The 25,709-nt window shown below is 37.7% G+C and overlaps 1 protein-coding gene and 1 long non-coding RNA gene across 3 annotated transcripts in view; one reads left to right on the top strand and one right to left on the bottom strand.

The window, feature by feature from the left end:
• Positions 1-461: 461 nt before the first annotated feature.
• On the bottom strand, positions 462-25,573 carry LOC117800973. Its single transcript, XR_004623242.1, has 4 exons — positions 25,420-25,573; positions 6,878-6,943; positions 5,804-5,902; positions 462-511 (listed from the first exon to the last, which is right to left on the bottom strand). It is a non-coding gene; the product is annotated as an uncharacterized LOC117800973 (long non-coding RNA).
• Positions 5,884-25,709, top strand: part of DNAAF6 (dynein axonemal assembly factor 6) — a 34,774-nt gene continuing 14,948 nt past the window's right edge. The window contains exons 1-5 of one of the 2 annotated variants that reach the window (XM_002929609.4): positions 5,884-6,222; positions 11,830-12,000; positions 15,828-15,900; positions 18,274-18,379; positions 21,449-21,545. In XM_002929609.4, the coding sequence (XP_002929655.2) occupies positions 11,833-12,000; positions 15,828-15,900; positions 18,274-18,379; positions 21,449-21,545 (444 nt within the window). In that variant the 5' untranslated portion in view covers positions 5,884-6,222; positions 11,830-11,832. Of the gene's footprint in view, positions 6,223-6,716; positions 6,954-11,829; positions 12,001-15,827; positions 15,901-18,273; positions 18,380-21,448; positions 21,546-25,709 lie in introns of those variants that run through there. The other variant, XM_034653577.1, reaches the window with a different exon arrangement.

The raw sequence follows: 25,709 nt of genomic DNA on the forward strand, positions 1-25,709 counted from the left end.
GTGCCCGAGGGGGACTCATGAGAGGGCAGGCATGGAAGGCAGAGATCCAAAGAGAAGGCAAGGATATTGGGAAATTGGGCATCTGGGCAGAGGGACCCAAGAGGGCAGAGCACCCAGTGGGGTGGGAGGTTGGGGGAAGAACAGGGTTATGGGTAGGAGGGAGGAGAAAGAGAACAGAGTAAAACACTTGAAAGAACTAGTCAAAGAAACAAAGGAATGACATTCAAATGTAAAAAAAAAAAGCCTCAAAGGCATATCCATCTCCCCAAAACACTGGAGAAGTGGAGCAAAAAACAAACAAGAAAAACCCAGACACTTCTGAAGCACAGTATGCATAAAAACCTTATACAAACGTGCAAGTAAGAGCAGTCATTTAAAAATTTCAAAAACTATCATTTTACAAAGAAACGCAGATCTGGTTAATATAACTTAATTAAAGTTTGTTTTTAAAAATAAAACTCACTTATCTCTGTGCTTCACTCCACAAGAAACAAGGCAATCAAGTATATTCCTTTGAAAAATAAGCATAATTCTTAGGTTTGTCATTTTTGATTGTGGTAAAATACACATAATGTAAAATTTACCATTTTAACCATTTTAAGCATACAGTTCAGTGGCATTAAGTATGTTCACAATGTTGTTCAACTATCACCACTATCCATTTAAAAAACCTTCTCAATGCCAGAGTTTGGCCCTGAAAAATAACTCCCCATTTCCCACTCCCGCAGCCCCTGGTAACCTCTATTTTATTTTCTATCTCTATAAGCTTGCCTATTCTAGGAACTTCATATTAGAACCATACAGGATTTGTATGGCTTATATGAATATTTGTATACTCGAAACAACCTAAACATCCAAAACAATAGGGGAATGGAGATTTTTTTAAAGTGACATAGTTACATAATGGAATACAGCAATAAAAGATAGCAAACTTTATCTGTATTTAGCAATTTGGATAAATCTCAAAAACAATGGTGACCCAAAAAAGTTGCAGAAGTACTTGAAAAGACACGTATGGAACATTGTTGATGGAAATGTTAAAGAGCATTCAAAAGAACAGATTACAAAACAGGGGCATCTGGGTGGCTCAGTGAGTTAAGCATCTGCCTTCAGCTCAGGTCATGATCTCAGGGTCCTGGGATAGAGTCCCATGTTGGAGGGTCTCTGCTCAGCAGGGAGCCTGCTTCTCTCTCTCCCTCTCCCTCCCACTTCCGCTCCCTCTCCCCTTGCTGGTGCTCTCTCTCTCTCTTTCTCTAATAAATAAATAAATAAATAAATAAATAAATAAATAAATAAATAAATAAAATCTTTTAAAAAAAAGAATAGATTACAAATCATTTATGGTCATCTATATTTGAACACACTTAACACAGATTAGAAAAATACAAAACAACTTCAGAAGAACAATCATCTCTGTGATGGGAAAAAAATGAGACTGGGAAGGGGTACAAAGAATTAGCTATGTAATGCTTTAGTTCTTTAAAAACAATACCTATAGAAAATATGGCAAAATATTAACAACCGTTAAATCTTTGGTAGGTACATGGATGATGGTGTAGAACAGTCTCTGTACTTTTGTTTGAAATACTTTATAATTTTAAAAAGAAGGACTAGTTAATGTTTTAGAATGACAGAAAATAAAACAATATGTGCGCTTGAAAAGGGAGATGTCCTAATAAAGGCCAATTATAGCTTTTATTCTCCCAGTCAACTTAATTGGCTCCTTTATAAAAAAATTTTTAATTACAAATGAATACACACTCATATAATCTTTGGAAAAGATATTCATAAAGAAAGCTAATCAGCATGAGTGTTATTATGGCGCTTGTATCTGCTTGAATCTGCTATGATTCATATAGCTTTTAAAGTAAATCATTTGAAAATGTCTATACTTATTACTCAAAAAATACATTCAGTCTAATTCATATGTACAATAGATATCATGGTTGATCACTGCTGCTCTAGCAACAGAAACCTAGATGGGTAACTTCATACATCTAACCGGGGCCAAAAACTAGCATCTCAGGTCCAGATCCTTGGCCTTCCCATTAGGATTCCTCTTGAGTTTCATGGAAGGTAAAAGTTATATAAATGATTTTAAATAACTCAAACTTTACAGTGTTATTGATAATGCAGAATTACTGGAAATAAATTTTCTGTTGTTGGATTAGTTAGTTAGGCTGAGTAAATTATGGCCATCTCACTCTATGGAACATTAGGATGCTATTACTAATAAAAATTTGAAACCTATCAACCACATAGAAAAAATTCCCAAAACAGTATTAAATAAAAGGAACAAAACTTATATAAGCAAGGATTACAATAATTTAAAAATATGGGTACATATGGGGCACCTGGGTGGCTCAGTCAGTTAAGCATCTGCCCTCCTTTGGCTCAGGTCATCATCCTGGAGTCCTGGTTTCAAGTCTGAGTAGGCAGGCTTCCTGTTCAGTAGGGAGTCTGCTTCTCCTTCTCCCCCTACCCCTCTTCCTGCACATGTTCTCTCATTCATTCACTCTCTCTCTCTCAAATAAATAAATAAAATCTTTTTTATTTAATTTCTTTTAATGCTGGCTTAACAAATTGTTCTATATACTATAGAAGAATTAGGTAAACTAAATCCCTTTTTCATAGCTATAACACACAAAAACTTTTAGGTGTATTTTTTACTCTTTAGATCTCTCAAGTTTCATTTCATTAAAGCCAAGTCAGTAGTCAAAAGCCATAAATTCTGTAGCCTCTGCAAGTCAGAGAAGCTCTCTTCCTGTTTCAACTTCTGCCTCTAGATCTGACCTGCTATCAAGAATATTAGACTTTATTAAGTGACTTCTGAGATCCATTTACTGACAATGTGATCCTGGGCTAATCACTGAAATGCTGTAATGTTTGTGTTCTTCTATCTCTAAGTTTCTGTATTTACAAAATTCTCCATGGAAGTCAAGTACTCTAAGATTCATCTCAGATCCAGGGCTCATCCCCTACCTTCCTACCTCCTAAACCCTGGGGAAAACAGTGCTAGGCACTGGATTTCACCTTGCTAGGGGCAGGCCAAACCCTGAAGAGGCAATTGAATTCCCAAAGATAAATAGCATTTGTTTCCCAAGAGGTAAACTATTATTTATTGAATATTTGTACATCTGGCACTGTACCAAGCACTTCAAATACATTATACGAACCACCTTCCCCACCCAAGACACACAGAACCAGTTCCTGAAGCCAGGGAAATCTGTATTTGCAATTTAGGGGCCAAGGGCAGGCTGCCCCAAGATGAGCCACTTTGGCATAAAGATTATGCTGAGATGAAAACAAAGTCCAAAGACAGGAAGAAACTGACCTCCCCCTCTCAAAGCTGCCTAAAAGATTTTAGATAAAGAACCCGCTCCAGCAAGAGAGCTAGCACCACAGATAACATTATAATATGAACTAGGTATAGTAGACAGGAAGGAACCTAGCAAAGCCTGTTTGATTAAAGTCCTCTCTATGTCCTACAGTTTCTAAATGGCCCAGCAAACCTTTGTTTACCAAACATTTACTCTTTTTCATCTTTTTGTGAGTTGTGTTGCTTCCCTTTGAAAACCCAGACCCCCTTTTCTCCTTAGTTCAGGATGACTTATATACCTCATTTTGCCTGTCTGTAATTTCACGTCTGTAGATTCCCCTTATGTACAAAATTAAATTTGATTTTTTCTCCTCTTAATCTGTCTCATGTCAATTTAAGTCTTAGTCCAGATAGAAGAATCTTGAGGGACAGAGAAAAATTTTCTTTCTCCACCAAAGTGACAAACATCCTATGTGATTCCTCAACACATACAAGTTTGAAAACCAAAGATGGAAGGCCAGTGTTTTTCAAACTGTGAGTGAGAATTCATTAATGAGTTGTGGTCTACATTAAATATATATCATATTATATTTATTTTATAATAGTATATATTGTATATTATCTATTTTATATAATATAATACAATAAATATATTTATAATATATTTATGATATATAAATATAATAAAATATATTTATATGTATAATATATTAATATATAAATAAATAATAATAAATATATTAATATATTATATATTATATATATGAATATATATATAATGGAGACTATCACAGTGAACAGCATGTAGTAAGTACTGTTTTTGTGAAATGGCTGTCAATTATATATTGTATATGTATATGGATATACTTGGCCACAACGTAAAATTTATTTTTTACTGTGGTCACAGCAGAAAGGTCTGAAAAGTACTAGCTAGGCATTTCTGACTTAGAATAATGCACGAGGCAGAATAGTAACAAAAAAACAATCAAGAAAGAGCATATATATAGAACTTACGTTCCACAAATTTCTAGAGAAATAACAAAATTTAAGAAACTTAAACTCTAGGGGCGCCTGGGTGGCACAGCGGTCAAGCTCAAGCGTCTGCCTTCGGCTCAGGGCGTGATCCCGGCGTTATGGGATCGAGCCCCACATCAGGCTCTTCTGCTATGAGCCTGCTTCTTCCTCTCCCACTACCCCTGCTTGTGTTCCCTCTCTCGCTGGCTGTCTCTATCTCTGTCGAATAAATAAATAAAATCTTTAAAAAAAAAAAAAGAAACTTAAACTCTAATCATCTATAGTCATAAGGGGCATTGTGGTAAAATTAATTTGGCCCAAAAGCCAGTAACTTTACTTTTAGCCAATAACTTAAATATTTCTTTTGTTTGCTGTGGTAATAACAAGTAGAATGGACAAATTACTCAAGCTTCACCGTCCCGTCACCAGATAAGGTGGAAGCTAGAAAAACGTGATCGCCAAAAGAAGGAAAGCAATTTAGTTAACTCATTAATCGAATTCCAATCCCTGGATAACCAAAAGTAACCATCCATTAAAGCCATCCTATCTCTCTTTGCTTACAACATTCAAATAATGAATTATGGGCTCCACTATCCAACACAACTAATCAGTTCCGAAAACTCCAAATGTTTACTAAGCCATCCCCCTTTTTTCCCTTTTGTTTAAAACCAAACCATGGAATTCAGGGGGAACCAGTGTCACAACTGTACCTCTACGTGAAGTGAAGACACTCAGATTGCCAAGCAGTGGCAAGCGGGCGGAGCATCTGCGTTTCTCCACTCCAAGGCGGGAAAAGCAGGGCACCGGGTCCTCTATGTTACTGGGAGTGGGACTGTAGCTCTGGCGGCCCCAGGGATGCTCCCCCCCGGGGTTCAGGCACAGAAGTCTTGCCCACAGCAGACGAAGAGAAGTGAGATCCCACCCTACACACACACAAACGCTGAGTCGAGGAAAAGAAGCGCGATCCCACCTTACACACAAACACGCCCCTCGCGCGCGCGCACCCATACACACACACGCTGAGTCGAGAAAAGAAGCACGATCCCAACACACACACACACACACACACACACACACACGCTGAGCTGAGGAAAAGCGCGATCCCACCCTACACGCCCCTCCTCACAAACACAAGCTGGGCTGAGAAAAGAAGCGCGACACCGCCTTACCTGCGTGCGCGGGTATACACATACACACATACACACACACACACACACACACACACACACACACGCTGAGCCGGGACAGAACCGCAACACGTGTCTCTGTCGCGGGGCAGGGAGGGGGCGTGGGGAGCGCGTGCAGAATTGCAGCAAAACCTCAACCCCCGGGGCCACCGAGCCTACCCTTTACCCAGGCTGCCCCGGATTCACCGGAGGAGTTGTATGGTTTGGAATTCACGTGTGGGAAAAACGTAATGAAGAGCGAGCCTGCTGAGGACTGGAACAAACGAAAACCCAGCAAACTTACCTTGGTGCCTGCCGCCGCCGCTCGCCGCCGGGGACCCAAAGTAAATGGGTAGGACCTCCGAGACTGTCCTGCGGCCGGAGAGGCGGGCCTGGGCCTAATCTGAGCAGGAAAAAAAAAAAACGGCCTCTACAGAGGGCAGGTTGCTGCTGGAGTGACGCTAACTGAGGCAGACGCTTAACTGGGGTCCACCTAGTTAACTTGAGAGGGCGGCCATTGACCCTGACTGGCGCGCGCTCGGATTGGTTGGTTCTGGTGCGGTTTCAAAGGAAACTCTACTGTGATTGGCCAGGAAAGTCAAGCGGGAACCCGGAGGTGGTGGGTGGAGGGGGCAACAAAACTGTTACCTAGGCAACAGCGAGACGCAGAGCTCTCAACTGTCTATTTTCGGAGCCGAGCCAGCGACCCGAAAACTGACCCAGGTGAGGAAACCTGAACTTTAGGAAGGGGAAAGAAAGGGTCCTCAAATGCCCCGGCTATCGGGAAAACTAAGGAGAACTCTAGAGTACTTACGACTCTGAAAGATACCCAAAAAAGCCACAAGTCGCAAATAGTACAGACCTTTTCCCTAAGTTCCCCTGCCCTAGACACTAGAAGTTGGAAGCAGCTTTAACAAAACTCAGTCTAGTCAAGCTGTTAGTGAAAAATGGGACAGTTTTGCCATACAGGGGAATAGGTGCTGTTCGACCATCTGAAGGCCAAAATGAACACATGAAGGCTTCCCAATGCTTTTGTCAACTCACACACACTTATGGTTTTAACGCTAATTTGAGAGTGAAAATTGTGTCCTTATAGGTAGATCTGGGTGCTCCAAGTTCATGTTTTACATGTACAGGCATGATTTACCCAGAGTACCTTGGTTGGGATATATTTTTTAAGGGGTATAACGCTGTTCAAACTGAAAAAAATGGCCCGCTCCGCTTTCTACGTGGACAATGCCGCGTGTACGAGAACGTGAACACCGTACGTAGCCTGAGGGTTCCAACGGTCGTTGGTCAGATCCGTTGAGGACTGAGAAGCAGTCAGACTGTACTCGAGGGGGCTAAAGTCCCGTGTGCAAAGACTACTCGTACTTACCTTACCGAGGCTGCTACTCACCGAGAGTTGATCGGAGAGTGAGTATTATATGTCGTGGGACTATACCTGTCAAGAGGTAAGAAACAGTGTCAAAAAATAAAATCTGCGTATGGGGAGAGAACAGAATTTGACCAGAGAGTTAGGGGTGACTTCTCCTAAGAGCTTCCTGTTTGTGACAAGGATTCAGAACAGAGACTATTTCCCAAAGAAATTAAACAGGCCTGTTGACTTAGGGAGAAAATTTCAAAGTACTGAAGGAAAATTTGCTGTCTCAGCTCCTTTTTAGATAGTGGTGGAGTGTGAGAATGAAAGACACAAAAATTACTGCGAAGTGTATTAAGTTTGTCCAAAATAAAGAATAATAGAGGGAATATTAAATCAAACGAAGGTAATTTATGAAATATTCCAGGTACTTCCAAAAATCATCTTCTATTAAATATATTTTAAATTTGTAAGAAAACCCTGTTAAGTCCTCATAGTTACTTATGATTTGGTACATTTTATAGCAGTGAAAGTCTGAGACCTAAAAAAGGAAATCATTCTTGGTATATAAAGACAAAGTCAAAAATGAATTGTTTTTAATAATCATTGGTGTGTATAGCTGTCAAAAATGTAAAAAAAAAAAAATTAGCCAGTATACTGTAATTTAATTCAGACATGGGCAGAGATGATGTTTACTTTTGTGTTTTCAGAGGAATTTTAATACAGGAATTGCTAAATAAGAATTATGTAAATAAAGTTGAAGAAATGCCAGATTTATTTAAGAGAGTAAATGGATTTTGAATACTTTGAAATCATTCAGCTGTAAACAGTGCTTTACATGGGGGTGTGTTTTTACCTATTAAACAATTTCCCAAAGGGTACTATGTTGTGATTCCTTATCACCCTGGTTTTATTTACTATATATACTTGAATTAATAAAATTTTCCTTTTGAATAGTCTGTAATTCAGGGTTTTCACTAATTTCACCTAGATTTTTCTCCAATTAGTTCAAGTCAAAGAGCCATCCCTACTGACACTGTGGATGGAGGCAAATGAAATAAGGCATGACCCCAACCCTCACAACCAGAGTCTGACTTAATCTCTGGTTACTGATACTGCTTCAGTGCCCTGGGTCTGGAGACATCCTGGTTGAGCTTGTTTAGTCCTTAACTGGTTTCTGTGTTTCTGTAATGAGCTGTTTCTGAAGTGTCTGTCTCTTTAGCTCTTTGTGACTGATTCCCCCAATCACACCTTTATGTATGAAGGCCCTAAGGGCTCAAGTTAATGTGGGCAAATCATAGGCACTATCCAGAAAATGCTGCCTTTGGAATTCACCCACCAAAGGAGAGTGAGAGAAATAAAAACAAAGGGCCTAGAAAATTTATTTTCTAAGAACCAAATCTCAAATCGATTTAGCAATACATTTTGCTTTTAATGAAATTACTACTTAAATTTTCTTTAATTTCAATTTATTCTTGGCCTATTTAAGTGGCAATACCAGATTCAGGCAGTGTCACTCTAGAATTTTTTTTTTTTGTCACTACACTACACTGAGTAGGCAAAAGGAAGAACACATTCTAAGGTACAAAGGCAGATTATAGGGTATTTTTTTAAGATTTTACTTTTTAGAGGGGGGAGGGGCAGAGGAAGAGGGAGAAAGAATTCCAAGGCCAAAATCCTGAGCCAAAATCAAGACCTGGACCTTTAACCAACTGAGCCACCCAGGCGCCCCATAGAGTATGTTTAATAAGCAGTTCAGTTTCTAACAGAACACAGATTGCATGTAGGAGAATAAATAGGAAGTGGCAGAAAATTAGGTTGGGGTGATATCTTAAAGGACCTTTGTTGCCAGGCTTAAGATGAACCTAATATACGTCAAATTTACAGGTGAAAGATAGCCCTACAAATAAATAACAGGGCACAGTTTCTAAAGAGGCATCTTGCTTTAGTTTGTCCAATTAATGTTTCTGTCAAGTAAATGTTTTCAATAAAGCTTAATAAATTATTCTTAGTTTGTTAGACTTCTAAAAAAGGTGGTAGAATCTGCATTTCCATTAAATTTATTTTTTTCCAAAAATTCATATCACTGTTTTTCTCTTGATCCTTTGAACTATTTAATTAGTTATTCACAAAGTACTGGTGATTCATTTATTGCTCAAAATATTATATCAACAAGCATGTCTTGATTTCCTATTTTGTGTTTGCAGGTTCTTATTACGGTTGGTATGGTAAAAACTATTTTTGCTCAAGTGCCAATTTCATTATGACATCTCTATGCCCATTTAGCTACTTATGAATCTATGCCATTTTATGCCAGCCTAATTTGGAACTTAAGAAGTCTAATTCCTAATGTGCTTCAGATATATAGAGTGTTACTATAAACTATTGTGAATGATTTGTTATATACTCAAACACACATCCCAAGAAGGGGCAACCTCTTTAAAGCAGTCACTTTGGGAGTCTATGCACTTACTGTTGTTATTGCTCAATTTACCTTTGAAAATACTCTTTTAGAATTGCCTTAAGGCCTGTAGCACATTCTTTTGAATCTCCTCAAAGTAGCAAATCTTCATATTTTGAAAGTAGATGTGATATCTAGATGCATCTAGAAATCACTTGGAGACAAATCTGTTGTATAATCAAACTGAGTGATACCATAATGATACCTATTTTCTTGGTGATACATATGAAGGCAATTCCAAAATATTTTGAACACTGATAGCACAATTTACATCAGCGTATAACCTTCCAAGGTGACTACTTTGAAATACAATATTCGTGTGAATTTAATCATGCTTCATTCAGTATTCATAAACTGCTGACCATATGCCAGCTCGGGTTTTTGAGACTCTCAGCTTACAAGGATGGCTTCCCACTGCTCACACTGCCCTGCCTTGCACCAGCTGAGAACCAGGCCAGAGCTACTTCCCAAATGGTAGGGATTTAGAATAAATCTACTTTCCCTAAATCCACTATACCCACTGAATGATAGCCCCACTTATAACGTAGCTGCCCAGAGTAACATGAGAAAGGCTTTGATTCGGTACCTAGTTTTCTTTTCCAGCTGTGATGTTGAGCCCTGCCCTATTCTGAACCTTCATCTAGCTGCCAACTCCCCAGTAATCCTCAAGAGTCAGACCCTGCCTCCTCTACCCCCACCTATGAACCAGGGTTCTACTCCACCTAAACAGACCTCCCTGTAACCAGGATTATTCAATCTTTCTGCCCTGAAACACTGCTTATATCCCAAAAATTGCTGCCATGTCCCTGCCAAGCAAATAAAAATATATGATTGCTACCTCAGACACTGTATTTGGGACTTCTGAATACCTTTCTGCTGGGTTAGCTTTACTGGTTCCAGTTTATTCCCCTCTCACCAGCCCAACATTAAGCTCTCACAACCTTCATCATCAAGGATCTGTGTGTGCAGGCCCTATGTATGTGCCAAATAGTAGTGATAATTTTATACAGCTTTTCATATTTTAGCAAACTCTTTCATCTACATTGCATAATAAGGCCATCACAACAATTTTGCAAGGGGGGAGATGCTGGAATAATAAAACAATTTCTGCTATATTTGTTTTACAAAAGCCTCATTGTTTGTGAAATCTCAACTCAAAATACTGTTCATATCGCTGCATCTGTGACCTGGATCCATTTCCCCTTTTGTTGTCAAAGATAGAAAATGTGTCAGTAAAAAGTTCAGTAAATATTTAATGAACACATAATCAACTAGAACTTTTGAAATATAAACAAGAGCCTCTTTGTTTAATTTAATATGTGTCAATTATTTATTTCCGTAGCAGACTACCAGACCATACTGTGAGAGAAAATTGTTTTATCACCACTTATTTCACCTTTCCCAATTTAATGAGTTTTCAATGTAATGAGTTTTATCATTAACTTATTTGACATCATTATTAAAAGTGATACTCATGCCCAGCAAAATTAAATTTTTGAAGGACCAATAATAGCTAACATATGTTGAGTGCTTACTATGTGCAAGGTACAGTTCTAAGCTCTTTGACGTGTATGAAGCTACTTAATCCTTGTAAGAACCCTATGAGGTAGCACTATTATTATTCCTATTTTACAGGTAAGGAAGATGGGGTGTATAGAGTTTAAATGATGTGCCCAACGTCACAGTTCTGGGAAGTAAATGATAGATACTATCTAGGCAGCGTGACTCCGGAGACCTTACTCCAAACCACTATGATGTACTGCCTCTACACGAGACGTACAAGACAATTTCACATTTGTTTCATACCCTTGACATCTCCAATAAGCATTAAGATCCGTTTTCCATTTAAAAAAGAAAGCCAAAATAATAGTAAAACATAATAAAACAGAAGGTTTGTAAGACACCATCTGCACGCAGATTGATTTTGACAGGTGATTTTATATGAACACACATTTGAGAATCCCTTTGTGTTACTGTTCTAGGCACAATGCAGAAATTTTAGTAGATCATTTAATAACAGCACTAAAGAAGTATTTCCTGTAAGTTAATTTTATAAAATCATGTTTAAAAAATATTAGCAGAGATGTAGAAAAAATTCCTATTATATTTATGCCCAAATCATTAGCAATAGGCTTTATGCAGGTTATTATTAAAGTCCGTGACACTTCCAAGATGTTTAAAGACCCTGAATTCCTACCCTAAATGTGACTGCGAAGGATTATTCTAAGGCTGGTAGGATTATAGGTCATGGCAATCTTTTCTTATTTATGTTTTTAATGTGTTATTTCCTAAATTTCCATTATGACACATATAGTGTCACTATTATAACCATAAAAACAGTTCATTTATTTTGTGTGAACTTTTCACTAAAGCCAACGAACCAACACACTAGAATTCTCAGATGGCAGTATAATGCTAGGCATCATCAAGAGCTGATTAAATATTTAATTTTCGGTCTTCAATGAAACAGAAAACCAAAATATCTCTTTCTGAATATCTTCTTCCGCAGAACATGGATTCTGAAAATATGGAATCCGAAAATGCAGAAACAGAAAATATGGAAACTGAAAACCTAGAATATGAAAATATGGAAATTGAAACCGTTTCTTCAGTTCCAGCTCTGCGAGCCCTCTCTAAGCTACTTTATCCTGAAGAAGAGGATGATTCTGAGCCTGGACAGGTGGTCGCATACTTACAGATGAATTAGTTCTATTCATGCTAAGTTGTTAAACTGTATTTGAACAACTCGTTCCAACCTTGCTGTGGGAGCAGGGCTGTGTCATCCAATAGGAGGTTGCAGGACTCATTATGCATGAGAGTATCACCTCTAGTACATTTCTAGCAAATATAATTATATTTTTTTCTGAACTACCTGAACACTGAATAGGAAAATAGTTCTGTAACTATGGTAGCAATAGCCACATTTCAAAATGTTTGCCATTTATATTTATGGCCAAAGAACGCTTGACAACCATTGGAGAGAGTGGTAGCTTGGATTTTTAAGCCTAGACAGTATTTCTACAAAACAAATAATTTCCACTAGACAGTGTTAATTGGGCCCCCCCATCCAGTTCCCTTAATTTTTAAAAATTTGTCTACACATGAAAACAGAACAGAGAATAATTTGAGCCAGATAATGGGACGAACTACCTTTAGTTTACTAAAATTGACTTCCGGATACATGCTCACGCAGAGCTGTGGAATCTAATTTTTGGACACCATTTGGGATCAGGGCAGGTAACCCCAGGGAGGCTTGCAGCAGCAAGATGGGGTTCATTTTGGGTAGGAGAGTTCCGTTGAACTGACCTTCAGTCACGGCCGGTATTCCCAGAATAATCAGAATACTTCTACGTAACCCCCTGCTCTCCATTCTCCTGCTCCTTGGGTATCAGCAAACCTCGGCTGTCAGATTGCCTACATGAAGGCAAACAATTTTGGGGCGGAAACCTCACACAATAGCAGAAGATGCCAATTTGCTTTACATTATCTCACTGAAGTTGTTATTATGACCAATTTGCTGTGAATAAACCATCTCCAGTGAGCATGCATATCAGTTTTCTCCTCCCCCAAGATTCTTTTCTGCCATTGTGAGGAAAAACAAATGTAATCTGAATAGGCAGCATATTCAGTGGCTCAGATCAACACTGGATGGAACTTCCACCCTCCAGGAAGAGTTTAGGTGGAAGGCACAAAATCAAGGAAGACGTGCAATGGAAATAAAATTTTTAGATGGAAACTGAATCAGCTTGGAGCCAAGATCCAAGAAATGTTAGTCAGGGAAAAGTTAGTAGATGCCAAACAAAAATCAGGACATTAATAATAGCATTGAATATATACAACACACAGGACACTGGAAGAACAATTTAGGAGCAAGGTATCAATGAAATTGGGAAAGCAAGTTCATTTTTGCTACATTAAGGTGAAATAGAAGGATACATCCCAGGAAGGATAGGGTTATGTCCTATACAAAAAGCATATTAAATATTTGAGAAACAGCAATCTTGAAGAAAGGGAAGTGGACCTTGTAACTGGGACAGATTCAGAGATAAAAGATTTACCCTGGTTACAAAGCCTGTTCTCTGTGGCATTTACGTATGGAGATGTTTATTTGCATCTAGAGGTGATTCTAGGAGAAAGATGAGTGATTATGAGAATAGAGAGACGAGGATCATTTTACCAAATTGTACAATTCATAGAGGAAAATTACTGTAATAATGTATGATTCTGTATATCTGGGTTATAAGCAATTTTGAGGTAATTGGTCATTCAGACACTGCAGTACAGATATCATTAGAGGATATAGAATTGGAGTATCAGAACAGTGGGAGAATAATTAATGTTTCTAATGAACTCTTAAATTTTCCAGGAGAGAAACGGCTTTTCATTTTTTAACATGTATTAATCTTGGGAACTGTGGAATGATTACAGGAGTGATGTGTTTTTGAAAATACTCTCGCCGAAAACAGCATTAGAACTTTTCCATACACGTTGGCTTATTTACACCATCCCCATCATGAATTGCTAAGATTCTGGGAGATTGGGAAGAGAGTGTTTTTTTAAACTCACAAGGGGATCTTAAGACCTGTGGGAAATAAGGATTGCCACTCCACAGACACTGTAACAAAGTTGTTCTAACTCTCTTACCTATTGCAAAGTGGCATGAATTGCAATGATAAATTTCTCAGATAATTGGATGTGGATCCATGGTAAAGGCTGAAATGATACTCTCATAGAAAACATTTGCAAGATGGTTTTTAATGTTTTTTATCATCCTGGTTCGTCATTCCACTTGAAATTTTTGTTTTTCGTTAAGTTAATAAACTGAGACTGCCCTTCTGTTGTGATGTGCTGACCCAATCATCACCGTGCATGGAGAGCATACCAATTTTTGTCAGAAATGTTCAAGCTTTTCTTTCCCTGGATTTTTTTTTAAAGGCCTTATTTATTTATTTGACAGAGATAGAGACAGCCAGCGAGAGAGGGAACACAAGCAGGGGGAGTGGGAGAGGAAGAAGCAGGCTCCCAGTGGAGGAGCCTGACGTGAGGCTCGATCCCAGAACGCCGGGATCACGCCCTGAGCCGAAGGCAGACGCTTAACGACTGAGCCACCCAGGCGCGCCTTCTTTCCCTGGATTTTAATTTTCCGTGGAAGGAGTCACTCAACAAAACAAGAGGCCCTCATGTTCCAAGAAATGCTTTGCCCTGATTGACTACTAGTATTCTAGTGATTAATAACTTCAGAAAAGCACTACAGGTTTATATGACCTTAGTGATTAAAAAGAAAAAAAAAACATACAGAATACCATCTTGGGATTTTCACATAAAAATGTCTGTAACACCTTAACCTCAGACATAGCACTTTTGAAGCAACTTTTGGAAAGGAATGGTTCCTGTCTTAGACACCGTTGAGATGTTACAGATTAATTTCTGATTTATAGCTGTTGGAATAGTTTAGCATAATAAAGACACAGGTGAGCTTTTCCACCAGCTTTCAAGGACAGACACTATTCCTCTTGCCCAAACAGGACATCATAACTCTTGTACATGCCTGAAGTCTTGCGAGATCCGGGCAGGGGCCTGAGAAAAGAGAGTTAGATGTGCTAGTGTGCCAGCATCCAGGGAGAGAAGAATGTTTTGACTGCCAGCTAGGGAGTAAATTGGAGTTTCAGAGTCTTGTGTCAGCAAGAACGTTTAGGAAAATATTGGGATTTTCTTGAGATATCAAAAGAGAGGGACCAATGAGGTGTTTGCCACTATTCTGATGGTGTAATATGTATTATACTTAGTTGAAAAAAGGAAAATTGTTCTTGTACTGGTGGGTAGAGGGGCAGTCCTGTGGGGGTGTGTTTGCTTGCACAGAGGATGGCAAAATGAGCTTGCATGATGAATGAAGTGGTTTGGCATGTATTTGACACTATTAATTTGGGGTTGCTGTTTAAATCCATTAATTCAGTGTCATGAGGTGGTATGACAAGGAAGTATTTTAGGCCCACAGAGGAAAGAAGTAAAATTGGTTATCAGGAGTTTCGAATGAGTCCTTTGATATCCAAATACTTAAGACCCTATTTAGTGGTTTATTTTTGTTTCTATAAAACTTTCCCATCCTTTTCCATCCTCCACCTAACTCTGACGAGACACTGCCAAAACCCAAAAGTGTCAATGCTCCTATAGTAATATTTGGTTCTGACCTTCAAAGAGATGAATGCAGTTCATTCCCCTATCTGCGGGGATACACAATTCACTGGTCTGGAACTGGGGATTTAGTCTGATCAAAGATCAGTTCTGCCTTAAGGTCTATTGAACTAAATACCTTTTGAAAGGAAAAGGAAAAAACATCCTAAATAATACTTGGCATCTGTCTCTCTGTTGTATAACAATGATGATTAATTAAATGAGAAGCTCTATGAAATTTTAGATGGAAAGCCTATCAAATTTAAAGTATTACTGGTCATATAAGTTACACAAGTAATAATTACAGAATGTTGGATTTTTTTTCTTTTCTCCCAGCCAAATTGTTCATCTGTTCTTGGAGCCATGGGTCCTGGGAGTATTGGACCACCAACAACAGAAGAGCTCCAAGGTAAGTAATTTAACAAGGCATGTAGATCAATATAATCTTTTCTTTGGGAGCAAAATTATAAGGAGAATAATACTAACATTAGGATTTGTCAAAGAGGAACTCAAATAATTGTGGAAATGATGAGCAGCCATTTACATATAAAGATGCTGTTTTTACCCTACTGTTATAGGTAAGTCATTTTTATATTAATGGAAATTAATTTGCCTGGAATTATTCACATTCATTTTTTTGGTGTATTTCCTGAGATGTAAAACCAAGAAACTCATATGTGGTTAAATAACTTTTTTGTTATTTAAGGTCTAGTTACCAAGATGCTTAGTTTCTTCACTTTCTACCCTGCTATATTCTGGCAATTTCACAAAATTCATTAATTCATTCAACAAATATTTATTGAGAGCCTGTTATGTACCAGGTAATGCAAGCATCTCTGGAGCTATGATGAAGATCAGAACAGAAAGGTCTCTGCCCCCATCGAACTAATAGTCTTTGGAGAACACAATAAAACAAATAACTACACAATTTTATCTTACATCAAAATGCTTATAAATTAAAGCCCATGCGGCGATGTATATAGTCACAGGTCCAAGAAACTAGAATAAATATTGGGGGGGGAATGTTTTCCCAGCATTTTGGCCTATACATTTTCACAGAGTTGAACGTTTGACACATCTTCAAAAATAGAGAAGACTCTAATTTTGTCATGATGACAGTTACCAGAGGGTGGACAGGGAAAGGAAGTGAAGTTCTTTCATCAATTTAGCTAATTGTTAAAGATTTTATCTGGAAAAAAAATGTTTAAAACAATGGCTGAAATGAGATCTGAGGGGATGATTTTAAAATTTCAGTTATTATACTCTACATACTCAAGAGTCTCTCTGCCTTATTCAAGAGATGTTGGAAGGCTAGTTCAATTTTGATGGGTTTCTATGCTGCCTGAATTTCTGATAGTGTATGGCTAATATCCTCTAAATTCTGAGAACAATGAGTCATGTGCAAACTATTTTATATAAATCTGCAATTAGGCTTTACAAAGCCCATGCTAGACAGAAGCAGATAATTACAAAAGAGTTGGCAGTATTGAAAACCTGGTAATCAGGTACATTTCTGGGGATGCTTAAAAGGAGAACGAGCAATAATGCTCTGCATCTAATATTGGAACAAATGTAAGCTGGGCTTTTCATGCTTCATTTGCTTTTAAATATTTAAAAATGACATGTAGAAACCCGGCTGGGTACATGCTCAGTCCTACATAAAGGACAAGTGATAGAGATTTCTCTGAGGCTCACAACTACATGAGGAGAATACTGGATTAAAAAAATGATTATTGGGGCACCTGGGTGGATCAGTGGCTTAAGCGTCTGCCTTCACCTCAGATCATGATCTTAGGGTCCTGTGATAGAGCCCTGCTTTGGGCTCCTTGCTCACTGGGGTGTCTGCTTCTCCCTCTGCCTCTGCCTGCTGCTCCCCCTGCTTGTGCTCTGTCTCTCAATCTCTCTCTGTCAAATAAATAAAATCTTTTTAAAAAATTTAAAAATGATCATTGTATCCACTGTTTTCAGTTTCTTTAACTGATATTTTTTAAGAGTTATGTCATGTTTTCATGGCAAAGTTATCAAAAAGCTTTTATTTATTTATTTTAAAGATTTTATTTATCTTTTTGACAGAGAGAGAGACAGCAAGAGAGGGAACACAAGCAAAGGGAGTGGGAGAGAGAGAAGCAGGCTTCCCCCTGAGCAGGGAGCCCAATGTGGGGCTTGATCCCAGGAACCTGGGATCATGACCCCAGCTGAAGGCAGACACCTAGCAACTGAGCCACCCAGGCCCCCCTATCAAAGAGCTTTTAGATAGTAATTCACAAAGCAAGATAAGACATTGGCTTCCCAAATCAGAGTGATTGTATGTTTGATTGGTTCTTTTACATAAATGTTTTACATATGATCCTATTGATGTTTCTGGGAAAAAATGTGTAATATTTCTTTGCACATATATGTTACATATAATATGTTTCATATGAAATGTTCTTTCATATACGGAGTAAATATTATATGTTATATATGTACACACACACACAGAGGCTGGAAAGATATAGACCAGAATGCTATCACTGATTATCTCTGGATAGTTGGATTACAGATGATTTTGTTTTCTTCTTTTTGCTTATATGTTGTTTCCAAATTTTCTACAACTGTTATTACAATTTTACAATGTATTGCTTGTGGATTGATTAAAAACTTCTACGTTTTTACTAATTTAGCTCGTTTGGACCAAAACACAAGCTAGTGATTACAAATAGAAAATGTTTTACTTCGAAGATCCCAAACTGAGCGTGAAGAACAGACAACAGCCTCAGCTTTATCTTCCCTTTCTCCACAGCCATCCCTCAAAGCAGTGATGAAAGCAGTGAGGATATCTGGAATCCAGAAGAGGTTCCAGAGGGAGCAGAGCATGAGGACATGTGGGATGTTAGAGAAACACCAGAGTAAGTCAGTTGATGCCAAGAATGTGTTTGGGGCTTAAGGTAGATGTGTCATCTGATACCATTCTATTTTTGACAAGATTCGTAAAGTAACTTCTACCACATAAAAAAGAAAACCACAGTGACGTGCAGAAGGCATGTGTAATTGATTTTTTTTTCCTTCTGGAGCAGAACAAATAATGAAACATAACACCTTCCTTTCAGTTATTACAAAACAAAACCTGAAAAATACAGTTATTTCCATCACAAATTTATATTTAATGCTGGCTAGTTGTTTAATGTGGAACTAACACTGGGAAAGAAAACAACCCATTAAGTTACAAGCATTCATACAAGCTAAATTATTATACCATGTTTATGTGTCAAAGACCTGCTTTTAATTACTCAATGCTCCACAATTGTGATAAAAGGCTGTGTTCTCTCCCCAATTATCTATTATTACCTGGACCTATTTACTAGTTATTTTAGGATTATGTTTAATATATTTTGCAAGCAGGCTTGAAGCCTCACTTTGTAGCTTTTTCAATAGGAATTATGAATATGAATTGTAAATATGAAATTTAGGATTATTATCATGAATAGCCCTTCACTCTGATAAAATAAGTCGCCCACAGTTTCAAGGAATTGAAAGTGTGTTCACATTCATAATTGAAATTAATGGTTAAATATACTAAGCTTTAAATATATGTATTCTAAAACAAAATCTTGATTGAATATTTAGAATAGCTTGAAAAACCAAGGCAGTACTTACTAAATTATAATGTACTTTATAAATTCTTTAAGACTTCTATGGTGAGTGATCTGACAACTTATCTAATTCTGACCATAAAATTGTGTCCAATTTTTTTTTTAAACAACCCTATGTTTCTATCCTTTATGTTGGTTCTGAAAATAGAACCAGCGGGAGATTGCTGATAATTAACTGGAAAAATGTATCCAGCTTTCAAATAAACAATGTCAAAAAACCCCATAAACCTCATAAAAAAGATCAAAGGGGATTTTAAAACATTTCTGTGTGTACCTTAAAAATGAAGAGAGTAAATCTCAGGTTATGTTTATACAGTGCCCACACATCCATATGAAAGGTAAGAAGTAAGCCACTCATTCGTCATACTATCTAATGAATGTCAAACATCCAAATGTGGCAAGTTCCAAATTTGAGTAAATTTTCACTTCTCATCCTGATGCTTTATGTTCTGGAGAAAGAACATCCATGAAAGTTTTAAATGAATGAGAATTCCAGTCAGGATATGAAGAAACTTACCTTATAAGATTTTTTAAATCTTTATTTTCTATCTTATGCAAGTACATTTCAAAATGTCCCAGTGGGTAAAAAGGAAATTGAGGGGGGAAAGGGGATAGGCAGCTCACACAAAAAAAGTATCACAAGTGGCCAAATAAAAAGTAATAAGGACCTGAGCTAAGTCACTGGCCTTGGGAAGAGGTATGAGAGCCTTTATGTGAGAGATTCTTAAAGGAATATATGTTACTTGATTAGATATGATGAATGAGAGGAAAGCCTCAGAAATGATGCTGACGGTACGAACTGTGGTGAGCAGGTGAATAGTGAGGCCATTAACTGTGATTGGGAATGAAGGTAGAGGGAAAGCAGTGAGTTTGGTTTGGGGTATGTGGACTCTGAGGTGCCTGTGGGACATCCAGACAAATGTATATAGTAGACAGTTGGAAAATTGCATCTGGAGATGGGGAAGAGCAACAGCTAGAGCAAATCCATTTGGGAGTCATGGGCACATGGATCGATACCTTTCTGTTTTGCTTTAACCTGGCTTCACCTTTGTAAATATCAGGTAAATGTTATAGTCTATTAAGAAAAAAGTGCCCCATATCAAGTAGCTACTTATTATTAGTCCTGTTCAAACTCAGAGAAATCCCTTTTTCATTCTTGGACATTCCTATTTGCAAGCGGTCAGAAGTTTAAGGTAGTCCTTTAGACTTTCTATCCAGAGATTTACCATTTCTTCATTAGGGGAGAATTAAATGGGAAAGATCATTTGTAAATGTTTGCTTACTTCATTCCATCTAAAAAGATAGGGTACATAATGGCTGGGTGCTTCTTTCTGTAAACCACTCTATCCCTAGGGAGCCAAATTTGGAGGCAAAGAAAGACTTGTGAATTGTCGTGTGTGAGGTGAAATACCAGGAAAATCTTTCATAGTAGTAAGAATTCTGTAGGCCTAGATTCTATATACTACAATGTAGTTGTGCTGACTTCATTGCCAGTGTTTCTACTGTAGACTTCTAGACCTGGAAAAAAAAATATTGTAGACATCACTGAGTTCAAACCTACCCCTCTCCCATAAATTGTACAAATCTGGAAGCAGAGAACCCCATGAGTTTGTGATTTGACCAAGGGTACACAATTAATGACAGAAACAGAACTAAACCTGGATTTTCTAACTCTACTCTGTGGCTTAAATTTAGCAGATGAGGATTTCTATCTATCCATCACACTCTGGGTTATGGCCCTACTATTTTTCTGAGCCATCGTTTTCCAGGAAAAAAGACCTTTTTTTCCCTTCAACTTTTGATCTCATTAGAAGTTCCCTCAATCCATTTTATTTGTATAGGTCTAAAACAATTAAGTTTAATTTTTCGAAAAGAAGTAGATACAATAGAAATCTTGCTTTATGGTGTTAGATATATATATATTAGTGTTAGGTATTTTTTTTGTATCAAGTAGCTTTATTTCTTTTTTTTTTAATTTTTTTAAATTTTATTATATTATGTTAATCACCATACAGAACATCCCCAGATTCCGATGTAAAGTTTGATGCTTCATTAGTTGCGTATAACACCCAGTGCACCATGCAATACGTGCCCTCCTTACTAGTGTTAGGTATTTTTAACTGAATTTTCTAGACTTCTGTTCCTTTATGTTCTGCTACGTGCCAGAAGAAACTGTCAGCACTTTATTTAGTCTTTTTATTTTTTGTAATAGCATGTCCTCATAAGTTTCTAGGGGTTTTTTTTGTTGTTTTGTTTTTTGTTTTGCTCTGGGACAGAAAATTGCTCTTTCTTTTGAGTCTTTGTATCATTGACTTTTTTCTTCAGGTATGAGATAATATTCAAACAGCAGGTGGGAACGGAGGATATGTTCCTAGGATTTTCGAGAAAAGACTCTTCAACTGCATGTTGTGAAGATCTAGTGGTGAGCCTCTCCATCTTCCCTATTACCATTATGACTACAATGACTGTTGTATACATAATACCGTAGGCAAGGCAGTAAACTCTTTAAAAATAGTGGTTGCTATGTTTTAGGTACTAAGGGAATAATGGGATTGACTGTTTAAAATCAGTTAACACGTACAAAGTAAACTAAATTTACACATGTGGATAAGATTTACAAATAAACATAGTAGAATCATAGGACATAATACACTATTTCTAGTCCTATGAAAACTGCCCTTCCCTGAATCTCTCTTATCTCTTGTATCTGTATTTCTTTTAAGGACTCAGCTTACATTGTGCCATTTGAAAAGGGATTTTTTTTCTTAATTTTTGGATCCGAACTTCTGATTTAAAACTCTAAAAAGACATCTAAAATGTTATCTTGGCTCCCTTATTGGAATGACACAATTTCTATGTAATAACAATAGCAATACCAATGAGATCAATGAGATCCCCTTACTTCTGCTTATTTGAGACTCCAAATGATCCTGTTGAAAAGTCTGGGCCTAACCAAGAAGTTGGGATATAACCTGTTTTGGCAGCATATGCTAGTAATTCTGATGTGGAGAATTCTTTTCCTGAGATGAGTCGCTGTGCACCTATCTTTCCCCCTCCCTCTCTTACAACACTCTACAGTATGGAGTACTAGAGATGCTTAATCTTTTTTCCTTAAGCAAATGATAAATGGAATCTCTCTTTTGCATGAACTTCAGGTTTTCTCTTATTAGCAAAATCTAAGACATTCAATTGAATCAAGTAACGTAATGGGAATAGTGAGTTTAAGTACCTCAGGAGATTTTTCAAACTCTAATGAGTTAAGGTTTCAAGTGATCTTGAAGTAATTAGCTCCCAGGGTTTTACCAGTAACCTCCCAATTCGTCTCTTTTAAATAACTGTAAAATAACATTTTTGATGTCTAGTACTGAGGATTGCTATAGACTCTGGAGAAATTCTGGTCCCTAAGCAAATAACTGTTGTGAGCCTTCCCATCTCTCTCCTGTAAAGAGCTACTAGTATTAATAATGAAGGTGTCCTGAATGAAGACTCTTGAAAACTAAATTGTCCCTCAGAGTAGGAGTACACAATTTATGTAAAACTCAACAAGTATGTGCTGAAGAAGACTTGATCCCTCCCTTTAATGGACTTCTAATTGACTGGGGAGACAGAATTCACATAAATGAAATCAGCTTCTTATTGACAGTTAAACTCAGTGTTGACAGTCTACCAAGAGTTTAGAGGGTTTGGATAAGGCATGGACAGCACGGAATGGAAGCTGCGTGAAATATTTGTTGATATTACGGCACTTCACCACATGTATGCTATTCTTTTTCTCTTGCTTTTTCTTCATATATTCAATGTTTTAAAATTCAGTTAGCCAACGTATCATCATTAGTTTTTGATATCATGTTCAATGATTCATTAGTCGCATACAACACCCAATGCTCATCACATTCCATGCCCTCCTTATTGACCATGACCGAGTTACCCCATCGCCCCACCCACCTCCCTTTCTGCAACCCTCAGTTTGTTTCCTGGAGTCAAGAGTCTCATATGGTTTGTCTCCCTCTCTGATTTCTTCCCCTTCAGTTTCCCCTCCCTTCCCCTATTGTCCTCTGCGCTATATCTACCATTTACATTGACATGAATGGAACTGGAGGGTATTATGTTAAGTGAAATAAGTCAATCAGAGAAAGACAGCTATTATATGGTTTCACTCATATATGGAACATAAGGAATAGTGCATATATTCAATTTTTAAATACTTAGTGTGTACTTTTACATACCAGGCACTGTTCTAAGTACTAGGGATACAAACATAAATAAGATACAGTCATCACCCTCAAGGAATTTATAGTAGAGGAGGTGGACATGTAACAAATCATTGCAATTCAGTATGGTAAGTACATACTTAGAGGCATATATGTGTGACATATATGGTGTCATAAAGCAGAAAGGGATCAACACTGGGTATACAGGATTTTTCTAGTGGGCAACATTCCAAGAAGAGCATTCCCAGCAGAGGTAAAGCACATGGGGAGGTATCCAGGCATGAAATAGCCTGGCCTATTTGAGTAAGCTGTGAGCATAAGAAGAATAAAGAAGAGTTGTGGACAGTGGTGTACTGGTAAGCCAACTCTCAAAAAAGAAGAACAATCCCTGATCTGTAGCTTGAATTTTATCTTGTAGGCATATAATGATGATATCCACCATGATTGCTTAACCCCCCTCATAAGACTCAGACTAAAGAGGTTTTTGACAACATATCAAGTATTTCTTGCTCAAATTTATAAGCTTACTATTCCTGTTGATAATATGGCATTTCCTCACATCTAAGACATCATCAAATTGCCATTCATTTTATAACAAAGGAATAATAAGTGTGCTACCCCCATTGAATGTACGCATTGATTGTGTGATGCATCCCAGTATCAGAAACACTAAAAAGGGGGGGGAATTACACCTTAGGACTGGCTAAATTTGTTATTTGGGGGCTGGACCTGGTCTATGTGTAACAATCCAACGCAGAGACTTTAAGAAGACCTCTGTTTAAGCTGAGGAAGATAGTAGCACGAACAATCTGTTTAAGTACAAGGAGTGACTTGGAGTTTAAAGATTCACAAGGACCACCCTTTCTATTACCCTCCCCAGACTCCAAATAAGAAAGCAGGATTCATGAGTCTCAAATCAAAGCAACTATCCTAAACAAAATTATCAGCTATGATTATGTATGTTTCAGCAAAACTTCCGTTCTTTCCTTCTAACCTCAAGCCAAAGTGCTTCATTACCTAAATTCTGCCTGCTGCTCCCCTCCTGAGTTTGTAGCTACCAAGCTTCCCTGGCCTTAATCTATAATTAGGCATTTTATGTTTTAAGTAAAAATTGTATGTATTTAAAGTATACAACATGATGATTTGATACACATATACATAGTGAAATGATTACTGCAGTCAATCTAATTAACATATCCTCTCCTCACATACTTACTGGGGTGTGTGTGTGTGTGTGTGTGTGTGTGTGTGTGTGTGTGTATGTGTTGAGAGCACTTGAAATCTACTCTCCTAGCAGATTCCCAATATTCAATATGGTATTAATAACTATAATCATCGTGATGTACATTTTAGAGCTATAGCTAGGTCAGTAGTTTGCAGGTTTGTTTTGTTTTGTTTTGTTTTGTTTTTAGCTGGCAACCATTTTCTTCAAACCATTCTATGAGAAAGCCCAACATATAGAACACATACAAGTACCACTGCCTTAAGGGTACTATCACCCAAGAGGCAGCTCCTAGGAGAAAAACTGGGGCTCTTTGAAACATGGTTTAAAAGATGCTTATCTAGCCTTTTCTCCTTGTATTACAGTTGAGAACATAAGGTCAAGCTTGTAAGGTATCAAATACTCATATGAATTAATGAAAGAATAATAAGAGAGCTAGAGGGCTTTTTCCTCCTAGGTGACATGTATATTTTTCTTTAAACCTCATGAGTATAATGCCCCTGTCTTGTTCTATTTTACTTTATTTGATTTTATTATTTTTTATTTTCTCTTTTGTTTTCCATACTTTCCATCCCTCCCCACAAGGATCCCACTATAATGGGTTTGATATATATCCTTGACTATGTATCCTTGAATACATATTTGCCACTGTTTGCTATATTTTTTAATTCAACAAATACTTGCTGAACACTTCCTATAGGCAAGATACTTGTATACAGGGTTGAACAAAATAGAGAAGTTTCTCTTTCTCGCAAGGAGCTTACTATCAAGAGATCAAGCAGTCTATAAGCAGCAGCACAGACTTTCATAGATCCATCCAATAAGGAAATAGTGAACCCAAATGGATAAAGTTTATTACTTACACAGGCAGGATAAGCAAGATCAGCATGGTGTCAGCTCCTCATATCCCTTTGCCCCACAGGACAACAGTGAGCTAAAGGGACCAGATGACAGGTGACATGAGCAGTGGGGCACTCTGTTGCTGAGGAGCCAACTCTAGACTGTAGCTAGACTCTTTTATAGTCTGCATCTATAGCCAAGAGGAAGGAGGTAGAAAGCCCTTATGCCTTATTGGAATCAGGGAGGAGGGTGAGAAACTGCCTCATGGTAGCCTCCTACAAGATAAGGAGCCTCCCACAAGGTAGAAAGACAG

The sequence above is a fragment of the Ailuropoda melanoleuca genome, unplaced genomic scaffold (assembly GCF_002007445.2).
Source record: "Ailuropoda melanoleuca isolate Jingjing unplaced genomic scaffold, ASM200744v2 unplaced-scaffold9846, whole genome shotgun sequence".
In the NCBI taxonomy this organism is placed as follows: domain Eukaryota; kingdom Metazoa; phylum Chordata; class Mammalia; order Carnivora; family Ursidae; genus Ailuropoda; species Ailuropoda melanoleuca.